Below are 11,940 nucleotides of genomic sequence, written 5' to 3'. Positions count from 1 at the left end.
CAGCCTCAGGTCCCCCCTGGGCGGGGCACATGGCCTGAGTTCCCCCGACCCAGCACTGGGGGTACACCTTGAGGTCCCCTGTCAAGCCCCACCAGGCAGGGGGGCACAGCCTCAGGTCCCCTGGCTCGGTGCTGGGGCAAGGAGTGCAGCCTGAGGTCCCCCAGCCTGGTGCCGGGGTGGGGGGGCACGGCTTGAAGTCCCCTGTCAAGCCCCACCTGGTGGGGGGCGTGGCCTGAGGTCCCCTGTCAAGCCCAGCCAGGCAGGGGGGCACAGACTCAGGTCCCCTGGCCTGGTGCCTGGGCAGGGGGCATGGCCTGAGGTCCCCCATCAAGCCCCGCTGGGCGGGAGGTACTGTCTGAGGCTCCCCCGACCTGGTGCCAGGGTGGGGGGGCATGGCCTGAAGTCCCCTGTCAAGCCCCACCTGGTGAGGGACACGGCCTGAGGTCCCCCAGCCTGGCGCTGGGGCAGGGGGAGCAATCTGAGGTCCCCTAGCCCAGCACCAGGACAGGAAGCCCACCTTGAGGTCCCCCGTCAAGCCTCAGGTCCCCTGGCCTGGTGCCAGGGTGGGGGATGCAGCCTGAAGTCCCCTGTCAAGCCCTACAAGGGGCAGGGGAGGGTGTAGCCTCAGGTCCCTGCTGATTGCTTGTTAAGGCTCCTTATGGAAACTTGGCTTCAGCTGTGGGTGCAGCCATCTTTGGGACGGAGTGATGGTTAATTAGCATATTCCCTCTTTATTAGATAGGATACCTTTCAAGGTATTTGTTCCATGTAAATCTAAAAAAGACAGTTAAAGCAGTTTACACTGGCCAATCTTTTGATTCGAGCTAAGGTCTTTTTAAGTATGGATCAACGGATTGGAGTTTGTTTTTCTTACATAAATCACAGACATAATGTATCATCTATAATTTTTAGTGTGTTTCTTTAAAGTGGACCTGGAACTTAAAAATACAATCTGAACCGAGAGTCTTAGATTTTTATTTTTTGCAGTCCTCCCTCTCATTTACAATTATATTGAACATCTGACTTGACAGCAACTTTTCTTAGATCTTCATCTCTAAAGTTTCCCCAACTTTCCTCAGAAGTAATTTTTCATACTCATATTTCATTGGTTTATGTAATATTTAACATAATTACAGCAATAACTGCTATTGCATTTGCAGAATAAATTTGCAGATTTGGGAATAAACAATTCACTAGAGGTAAACATACAGCTTACTTCTCCAGGATACTAGGGGGGAGTCTGCAGGGAGCCTGCTAGTCAATATGCTTTAATCTGGTTAGCCAATCCAGTTGAAGGATGGGGTACAAGGATAGGTAAAAACAGCCTTTATTATAAGCAAACAACCATCTTTTAAAAATCACTCAGTTGCAGGGCACACACACACCCTAGACTACCCAACACTGTAGGGCCTGAAGCAAGAGTACAAATGGAGGCCAACCCTGACGTATTTTAAGTGTCTCAACAGGTAAGAATTAAATAGATTAGCCTGCTCTTCCCCCAAGCTCCTGGGTCTGTCTCCATTTACTTCTAACTCCACCTTTGCCAGAAGGGCCCTGGTATGCATGTATGTGGACTCCCCAGTCTGCATTACTAAGCCACACTCCTCACAAACCTTAAGTATGGAGGTGTATACACCTGTAGAGCATCCTGTCCAGGATGGACCTGGGAAAGAGGCCTGCATGTGTTCTGGAAGCAAGCTTTGGGTTGGTTCAGCAGAGGAATGCAGACTCCAAGTGGGTGCAATCCCTTGGCTCCTTCACTTTTTCATTCCATGGAGGAACAACCAGAGGGAGGATCAGGGCAGGGACCCCTTGCCCAAGTCTAAGTGCATGAATATGCTCACGGTATCATAATATATGCACTGTTAGACTTGCTTTTTCCATTCCATATCATGAATACTCTTCCATTAGCAGCACATTCTGTAACAGTTGTGGAAGGTTTCTTGAAAATTCCACAATCTAATCATCCCAGCGACCTTCTGCAAAAGGAGCATAAACGTACTACTAGTACCATGCGGTGTAAATATGTAATAGGGCTTAGGAAGGGAACAGAAAAGTAGAGGGCACACAATTTCCTGAGCTCTTACCCCACAGAGATCCAGCTAGGGGTAGCACTTCCCAGAATGGTCTACATATTTCTAACATTTATGGATGACAGGCAGAATATACCTAAACAAATGCATAGCAACAGTAGCTTGGTGCTGCAGCAAGTTAGAAAGGGGAGCCTTCGGAATACAAGTAGCCCATTCTTTCTTCAGTTAACCATTAGCTTGCTTGTATTTGCCATCATAGTGAGTATATATATGAGAAATACCTAGAAATAGAATTACATTGTCAAAGGTAAGTGTATTTAAGCTCTTGCTATTGCTAAATTGTTCTCCAGAAATGTTGCGGCAATTCACCCTCCATCTTTAATATGAGGCTACTGGTTTCTCAATATCTTTATCACACTCCTCTCCCTATAACTCAAGACTATCTAGTTTCCCTTCATTTTTCTCTTGGTGAAAATGATCTTAGTTACAGGAGCTCCAGCTTCATCTAGCCACTGATTGGTTTTATTTTTTTCTCCTAAATTGTTTTCATGTTAGAATACACATTTTAAGAAGTTTTAGGTTCTAGTTCTTACTCTTGGCTACCATCTACCAAAATGCAATCTGAGATGTGACAAGCTCCAAAGTCCCTAACTTTAAGCATGTTTCACCTTCCATCAATAGGTGCACTGTCCTAAAACAGCAGCTACATACAACCTTCCATCATTGCATGAAATTCTGTTGAAAGTAGTGGCCCTTTTGGGGCAAAGGAACTATGACTTTTTTATCTTGGCATCCTCAAAAGCACATTGTATATTTTTAATGAGAACTGATAAAATGCACACACTGAAGCCAAAGAAAGCAGAAAAAGAAGTTTAATTTTTAGATGATATATTCCAGGTGCTTTTGTAAGAATTTAACTTGGTCATTCTACACAGAGCACACAATCATTTCAACATACAAATTACTCCACTTTGAATACACTATTTTAAAGTTAAAAACCATTTAAAAGGCTTTGTCTTGTTTCCAAGGAAAATGAGGCAATATGTGTATTAAAACACTAGTTTACAGCACTGAGTGTATTATAAGTAGTTCATGTTTTTCATCCACAACTTAAAATTTTAACCTGAGGAATTAGGATTCTTATTATCAGAACTGCATAGCAAAACCATGTCCAGATGATAACATACCAAATAATCTATAAATAAAGATAACATGTAAACCATTTAATAAATCCAATTTAAAGCAGAACAGTTTTCCTTAGGAGAGACACAAAATGATATCCAGGTTAAGGTTTTGAAATACTTCATGTGTTGTTTTTTTTAATGACAGTGCAACAAAAGTCTAATGTTAAATGGGCACATACACCTTAAATCATTTATCCAATAACAACAAACTTTAACCATTGGTTGCTTGGAAAGAATTATTTAGGCCAAATTCAGTCTTTGCATATGTGGCACTGAAGAGTCATAAACTGAAAGTGCAAATGACTGGATGGAAACATAGCTTAGATCATTTATTTATGCTACTATTCTACAGTGACACACACTACTGCTGTGGGAGACATTTTACAGTTCTAGAAAGTTGATACGGAGTAACAGGCCTAATGAGAAAATACAAAAAGGCCACATCATGCAAACTAAAGAATGTTAAAGGGCATTGTAGTCAGGGTTCTGTTTTTTTAAAATCATGTTTAAAGTCCTAGTGATACCACTTTAAGCACGCTTTATCAAAGTAAATGGCATCTAGAAATATCCAAACATTTAAATCCATTATTAACTGAAAATAATCCCTTACATTTATGTAGCATTTTACTGTTGTTGAAGCAATTTCATATACTCCATTTCATTTTGTTCCTCACAACAGCCCTGTGAGGTAGGCTGAGTAAGTTACAATTATTTTATGTGAGGCAATGGATGCCCAAAGATGAGAAATGATTTATATAGATCCAGTGTATGGTAGAGTTAAGGTGATTAATTTTTTTAAAAATGAAGCCAAGTATTTTTATATCGAGAAATTTTAAAGACTAGTGGTTTTCAATATAAATTACTTTAAAAAACATTAGCTATTATATATCTTATAGTATGAATTGGGTATAAATTTGATTTTAAAGAGTCTCCCTTAAAAGGTAAACTAGACTCAGTGCTTTGGTACCTAAGAGATATTGGAAAAGTTAAAACAAAACAAAATGCATTATTCTCATAGCCCTTAGGCTCTCCAAAAAGTTCCAATACGAATAGAAATGCCTTTTATCAATTACTTACATTTTGACAAAAAAAAAACTGATCTAAACTTAAGAAACTCCAAGCCAAAGCGAACACATTCACCTACCTTCTGCCCTACATACTGTGAAATCTTCTGTATGTCTATTCCAAAGGACCAGCTTTTACTGAATGGGTGCCATTAAGAAAATATTAAGAAAATATATCAGTTTAAACTAACACAGCGCAAATGGTTATAAATCAAAAGTTATTACCTCATATTGACCCAGAAATAGCAAATACTGTTTTAATTTAATTGAGTAGTCTGAGGAGAAAGTACTATGGCAATCTATGATACTTATAAGCCAATACTAACCTTTATATGGCATGCCCAACACTATCTTTTCAACAAAATATATTAAATGTAATCTGTTTAACTCCAAATTAGTAAAAAAAAAAAAAAAAAACTTAAAGTATTTGCATTAATCAAATATTCCAAGTAACAAAGCTATCATAGGTGACATATCAGGATCACAAATGTTGGCATAATGTGAATACTGTAAGATACAAACAAAACTAAAACTACACTGAACATGAGGTATGCTTTCTGTGATGATTAAAGAAACATTCATGATCTCATAATGCTCTAGCACTGGCATTATGAAATGTACATTTTGTTTAAAAGTAACAAATAACTTGATGGTTACTTGGATGTTGAGTAAACTTATGCTGACCATTCACTTCCCTAAAAGAATATATCCAGTGTAAAGATAAAATCAAGGGAGAAACTTTTATAGATCTATTTTATGTGACTACATAAAAATGAACATATTATGTGTAATATGCTTATCAGAATTTGAATTTTTAAACAAACTATAACACATTTACCTTTTAAAATTTCTGATTTTTAAGATGCAAACTTTGTCATCACACTACCCAAAAGCAGCAAAACTAGATGCACAGTAAGTCAAACCTCATTAGTTTTGGAAATCCGAATACAAAGTATGACTGCCACATCACAGACTTAAAATAACAGTGGTATCACTTAGCCAAAGAATGAACACTGACCTAACAAATACAAGCTTTCTGAAAAAGAATTATTATGATTTAAAAATACAGTTCTTAGATTTTTCAGCCTGGAACCACATATTTTATAGTAAGAAGTCTACACTTCCCTCTTCTGAAATTAATACTCTTTTTAAAGTTAATCACTTTTCATAATATCCTTTTCCATTTGTTAACCCATGTTTCCGAAAGAAACAAACAATATAAGTAACGGTAACTTTATGGAAAAAGTATATAGAAAAAAAAATCATTCTAGGTAAGTCATGAAATAGAGTACCGTAGCCTAATTAAAAGATTTCATGACAAATTATTTGCTTTTATTATTCATACCAGCAAGGATCAGTCACAAAAATTCAAATTATACATGGTATTGTTCATGTTTTAATTTCATAAATGAGTCAATAAAACTAAGCCAATATGTTTCTTTAGGTGATAACACGGGAAAAACTGTTTATAGAACAAAGTAGGCCAAGTTTAGCCATACAGCAGCAGTTCACAGTTTGTCATAATGGTACACATGCCATCAATTAAACCCATGTACAGACAGGCATGCCTCTAATATTTTCCATTTGTTTACCTACACTGGGAACATTCAAAGAATCACTGTATATTAAATTTCTATGTGCAGTTATTAAATGTTTGGTATATACATATTTACCAAAAATTAAAGATGTATGTTACATGGTCAGCCCAAAGAATCAAAATGAATTGTACAAAAATTCTTTTTCTAAAGTGCTTAAGGCAATTCCTTCATTTCTTTACCCAATTTACTAAAACTGGTTTGGGATTCAACTGCTAAAAGAGAAATACAATACTAAAAGCATGTTTTTATAACACACAATTGTTTCAGACCTGTGATACACCCATTACTTCAACCTCTCATGCATTTCTTTTACAGAAAGCAATCATGATTGACCTGTCAAAACAAAGAGTAAATAAACCAATAAAGAATGTTTGAAAGGGTATACCAACTTAACACATGTATTAAATTGAGCAAAAGAGCTCAATCTTTTTAATTTAAATGTCAATGACATTGATATATATATATAGTCAAGTTGAAATAGTTACATTAATTTGAGACTATTTAATTAGGCACTATAGTTCATTTTACTCCAGTGTGAAAATGAAGGTGGCAAATTTTCTCCAGTTTAACACAAATAAACTTATAAACAACTAAACCAAAACCCCACACATTTTGCTCTTTCCTTTTAGAGACCTTTAAGAAGCACAGTAAGAGGTAAGTAAACCTCAGATTCTTATTTTGAAGTAATAATAATATTACTTCAAGTGCATTTTCCAAATGAGAATTAGAGGATTTTCTATGAAGGGTTTTAAATGACAGCATGAGTATAGGAAAGAATCATATGCACTCCAGCAGCCCCTGATTAGTATCTCCTTTTCCCATGCCCCTGCAATAGAAGCCCTCACCAGTATAACATAATGGCCTCTGGCTTCAATATCAGTTGACACTGAATGAGATATGGGACATGGAGTAAAAAACAGCATCCTTAGAGGAAGAAGGCACTGAATTAAAGAGAAGACACATTTATATAAGACATAATAGTAAACAATTTTATACAAGAATTTCTGGCTTTTTCTGTGTCATTTTTGCTAAAATATACATGTATAACAGTTCATAAAAAGCAGCTCCACCACTAAATAACTGCTTTCAGGTTTGACTCTATGAAAGATAATTATAACTTCCTGTTTCCTTAGGTCCTGGATAACTTGCTGAAGGAAAGAGAACATCCAAAAATTTCTATCGAAATCTTGAGGAGAAACAAAAACCAAAATTATATTTGTTTGAAGAATCAAAATAATATCTATTAATATATTTCATTCTCGAAATTCCCTCAGTCTTTATACTTTTAAATATACCATCAGACAATGGTGCAGGTATGAATGTCTTCTGGAAAAATAATACCCAGTTCAAATAAAATTCCTCATTTAGATTTGTTTCAAAATGAACAAAACATCCTATCAGTAAGCATAAAATTCAAGAAAGAATGAGCTATTCCTATTCTGCAGGGCTTTCTGTGGATAGCAACTGTGATGTAAGCAACATCGTCACTTCTTGGAAGAAGGTTGTCATAGTACAACATAGTTAAAATGAGAATGAATGTTAAAATGTTCCAAAAATTAAGGAACATACGAATTCAGATCTCTTTAAAACACTCAAGAAATTCTTAAATACTACTATAATTACAACTTTTAGTTTGGCTCAAAGGACTTGTGTTATAAATTTTAATCAACTTTTAAAAAACAAGTATGTTCTCAATAACCATGGATTTTACTAGTTGTTAACACATTTTTCCTAACTTTGGGGAAGATTATTCTATGTAGATTTTTTCTAAGTAATGACTGAAAAACTTATATGCCAAATAAGTCACAGATAGGTTTTTTCCCCCCAAAATACTTGTTTAAACCATTCCATATCTTATCAAAAGCATATATAAATGACCAGTAAAGAATAGTTTTAGGTACCTCCCTTTAGAGCCTATCTTTCTTAGGTAAAATTTGAGTAGTGTAGGTTTTCCAGCTTCCATATAACTTTAATAAACTTTCTTCCTACTAAAAATGTTAAAAATCAGTATAAGTATTATCAGTTATTACCAAATCCAAATGGGAATTTTACCAAAGATAACTACTAAAGATAGTGTTAAACTAGTCAGCAAAATCAGAAAATATAAAGCTTTTAAAAATCTTACCCATCATCCAAAACGATGGAATGCAAAGCAAAGCAGTCTAATTAAATAGGGCAATATATAAAGAATATCCTTTGCCATTGTTAGTGAAGCAGGTAAAAAACTGAAATTTGGGTGATTTTAAGCTATTATGTCTAGAAACTCTTTCTATCCACTCTTTATTTGGAGTTATAACCACAAGAAAAATACCATGACATTTAGAAAACAGAAAATTATATATAATTTAGTCAATAAAACAAAAGAGGATAATTTGGCAAAACTCAACTTATTTATAAATGGGGAAAAACAAACCATTGTAAGAAAACCTGTCTAGAATCCCCAACCAATTTTAACTTTTTGGAAACCTCGGAGGACTGTATATTTTTAAAAGCTTCAGTGTAAGAACTAAATGATATGCAGTGATAAGAGAAAAAAAAAATAAAGACAAAAGAAGGCAAGATTTAAATGCTTTTTCTTCAGGCCCTAGGGCTACCATATGTAACTAAATATATTAGAAGAGCCAAAGTAATCCAAGAAACACAAAGATGAGTTTCCATTTAAGTAACTATTTAAATACTGCCGTTTTCTCCATTTGCTCTTCAAAATATCAGTTTCTTGGCTCAATCTCTGCTTGCTTCTATGACATTGCACTGTAGGTTCCTGTGAATATGTGGTACTAGATGCTTAATGCTAACAGATTCCAGGCCTTAAAGCAGAACGTAGCAAACCTCATTTCCACCACTCATAAGTTTCTATGATTAGACCACCCAATCAAAAGGAGGGGTGAAGCATTCTGAGTAGGCATTATTGAGTAACAATGTTTAGGCTGCTAGCTGAACCAGTCATTCCATTTTCACTTTTCTGAAGTGTTCTCACAGCACTTGGAACCTGCATCCCAGTACTCAAAGAAAGTCCACCACACCAGACCTAAGAAAAGACAAAAACAAAGCTTCAGTCAGATTTCAAATTAGAATTTAAGTGATCCTTAAATTTCCATCTGAAAGGCAAAATGCCACATATGTGAATATCAGTAAGTTCTAAACTGATAACCTTCATATTTGAACTGAGGGGAAGTGGAAAGGCTAACTCGAGTCTTTTAGAATCACAGAGGCCAGAGGGAGTCTTTGTGGTAGCAGAACCCCCTGGAGTTGCACACAAGACAGGGACCTGAGGGCTGTAGAAATGTAGAGGTTAAACTGGATTAATCTGGTCAAAGAAATTGGCTATCATTACTGATGCTAACTTTCACAACTAAGAGAAGTGCACAAAGAGCCAACTTCCTTATTCCAGTAACAACTTTAGATTTTGATGAGATGTGCCCTGAGACTATAGGAATCTAACACCCGCCCCCGTTAACAGTAAAATCCATTAGTTTCCTCCCTAATGCAACAATAATAACTCTTTTATAATTTTGTAAGGACTTCTGAGAAAAATAAAAATCCAAAGAGCAATATCCAGATACACTTGTCATATTCTATTTATTCCCAGAAATATGAATGAGTTTATGAACAATAAAACTGCTTTGCTTGAGAAGAGAGAGCAGTGAATGTTTACAGTGCCTTTATTCAGAACTAGAGGTCCGGTGCACGAAATTCATGCACTGGAGTGGGGGAGTCCCTCAGCCCAGCCTGCCCCTTCTCATAGTTCGGGAGCCCTCAGGGGATGTCCTAAGCCGCAGTCTGGCCTCCCTCTGCTGGAGGTGACCGGCTGATCAGGGAAAGGCACTGCCCCCATCACCCCCTTGCTGCTGCTGCCGCTGGCCTCCCTCTGCAGGAGGCGACCTGGCGATCAGGGGAAGGCGACACCCCCATCACACCTCTGCTGCTGCCACTGCCAGCCGCGAGGCTGCCTGAGCCTTGGCCTTCGCAGCCACTGCAGCTTGCCTGAGCCTCGCCCGGCCCACATTGCCTGAGCCTCAGGCCCTCGCAGTGGCAGTGGCCATCAGTGGCTGGCCTGAGCCTGGGGCCGGCCCTGGGCAAGCGGCAGTAGCCATCAGCGGCTTGCCTGAGCCCCGAGCCAGCCCTGGGCAAGCAGCAGCCACCATCGCGTCCCCAACGCTGCAAGTCCCCACCCCCTCCCTGATGCTGCAAGTCCCCACCCACCCATGCCTGCTGCACACACAACCTGCTGATCAGTCATTACTATGATGGTGTCCCGACCAATTTGCATATTACCCTATTATTAGATTGCCCAAAACTGGAATGTCCACATGTCCTTTAACCGGTGAATGGATGAAAAACCTGTGGTACATACATATTTGGAATACTACTTAGCAATAAAAAAGAAGGGGCTACAGCCCAGCAGGCGTGACTCGGTTGAGCGTCAACACATGAACCAAGAGGTCATCGGTTAGATTCCCGGTCATGACACATGCCCAGTTTGTGGGCTTGATCCCCAGTAGGGGGCACCCAGGAGGTAGTTGATCAATGTTTCTATCTCTCTCTTCCTCTCCTTTCCTCTTTCTCTAAAATCAATAAAAACGTGTGTTTTTTTAAATGGGGCTACCGACAAACACAACAACACAGATGAATTTCAAATTTCTATGGGTGGACCTGGAGATTATTATGCTATGTGAAATAAGTCAGAGAAAGACAAATACCATATGATTTTACTTATATGTGGAATTTAATGAACAAAGTAAACCGACGAACAAAATAGAAACAGAGGCATGGATCCATAGAACAGACTGACAGATCTCAGAGGGCAAGGGGAAGGGGGACTGGATAAAAGAAGGAGAAGAGATTAGCCAAAGAACATATATGCATAGCCCATGGACACAGACAATAGTGTGGTGATGGCTGGGGAGGGAAGTGTGGAAGCTGGGTGGAGGTGGGCAAAGGTGGGGGAAATAAAGGGCATCTGTAATAGTGCCAACAATGGGGGAAAAAGTCTATGAACCATATAATTCCTTTCTATGATATTTTGGAAAAAGCAAAATTATAGGGACTAAAAACTGGTTAGTGATTGCCAGGGCTGGGTGTGATAGGAGATGTCTACTACAAAGGAGTATGAAGGAATTTTCTAGGGTGATGAAATGTTCAATGAATATTATGGTGGTGTTTATACAACTGTATGCATTTGTCAAATCCCATAGAGCTGTACACTACTGTAAATTGTACCTCAATAAACCTGACTTTAAAAAAGAAAATTAAGCCTAACTGGTGTGGCTCAGTTGTTGAGCATTGACATGTGAACCAGGAGGTCACAGTTTGATGCCTGGTCAGGGCACATGCCAAGGTTGCAAGCTCCATCCCCAGTGGGGGGAATGCGGGAGGCAGCCAATCAATGATTCTCTCTCACCCTTGATGCTTCTGTCTATCTCTCCCTTCCTTTCTGAAATCAATTTAAAAAATATATTAAAAAGTTAAAAAGACACCAATAAGAGAGGGAAAAGGGAAGCCAGAGTGGAGAAGATATCTATAATACATATGTTTGGCAAAGGACTCAGACTGTATAAATAACTCCAATCAGTCAATAAAAAATAGGAAGAAAACCCAATGGAAACACAGGCAAAAAACTTGAACAACCATTTCACAAATGAGTATATTCTAATAGTCAATAAACACATAAAAAGGTGTTCAAAAGCACTAGTCAACAAGAAAGTGCAAATGAAAATCACAATGTAATATGGAAGAACTAGAAAGACTTAAATATAAAAGGACTATAAGACTATCAGGACTAAAATAAAAAAGGACAATACCAAGTGTTATTCAAGATGTGGAAGAATTCAAACTCTCAAATACTGCTGGTGGTAAACCAGTATAACTAATGACTTTGAAACACTCTACTATAGTCGATCACATACCATATGATCTAAAAACCCCAATCCTAGTTATATACCCAATAAAAAACATATGCATTACTAAAAGACATGAACTAGAATATTCATAGCAGATCTATTTATAAATGTCCCCATATGAAACTACCCAAGTATCCAACTAAATTAGAGGGGATAAATTA

At 37.9% G+C, this 11,940-nt stretch overlaps 1 protein-coding gene across 3 annotated transcripts in view; it reads right to left on the bottom strand.

The window, feature by feature from the left end:
* Window positions 1-5,671: 5,671 nt before the first annotated feature.
* The window catches only part of FSD1L (fibronectin type III and SPRY domain containing 1 like), a 52,941-nt gene continuing 46,672 nt past the window's right edge, over window positions 5,672-11,940 (bottom strand). For 2 of the 3 annotated variants that reach the window (XM_080667942.1, XM_080667941.1), the window contains one exon: window positions 8,149-8,907. In XM_080667942.1, the coding sequence (XP_080524068.1) occupies window positions 8,785-8,907 (123 nt within the window). In that variant the 3' untranslated portion in view covers window positions 8,149-8,784. Of the gene's footprint in view, window positions 8,908-11,940 lie in introns of all 3 variants that reach the window. The other variant, XM_080667943.1, reaches the window with a different exon arrangement.

This window comes from Plecotus auritus (assembly GCF_963455305.1).
Source record: "Plecotus auritus genome assembly, chromosome: 5".
Taxonomy (NCBI): domain Eukaryota; kingdom Metazoa; phylum Chordata; class Mammalia; order Chiroptera; family Vespertilionidae; genus Plecotus; species Plecotus auritus.
The sequence above is the reverse complement of the archived record's forward strand: the minus strand, read 5'-3'. Positions and strand labels throughout refer to the sequence as shown.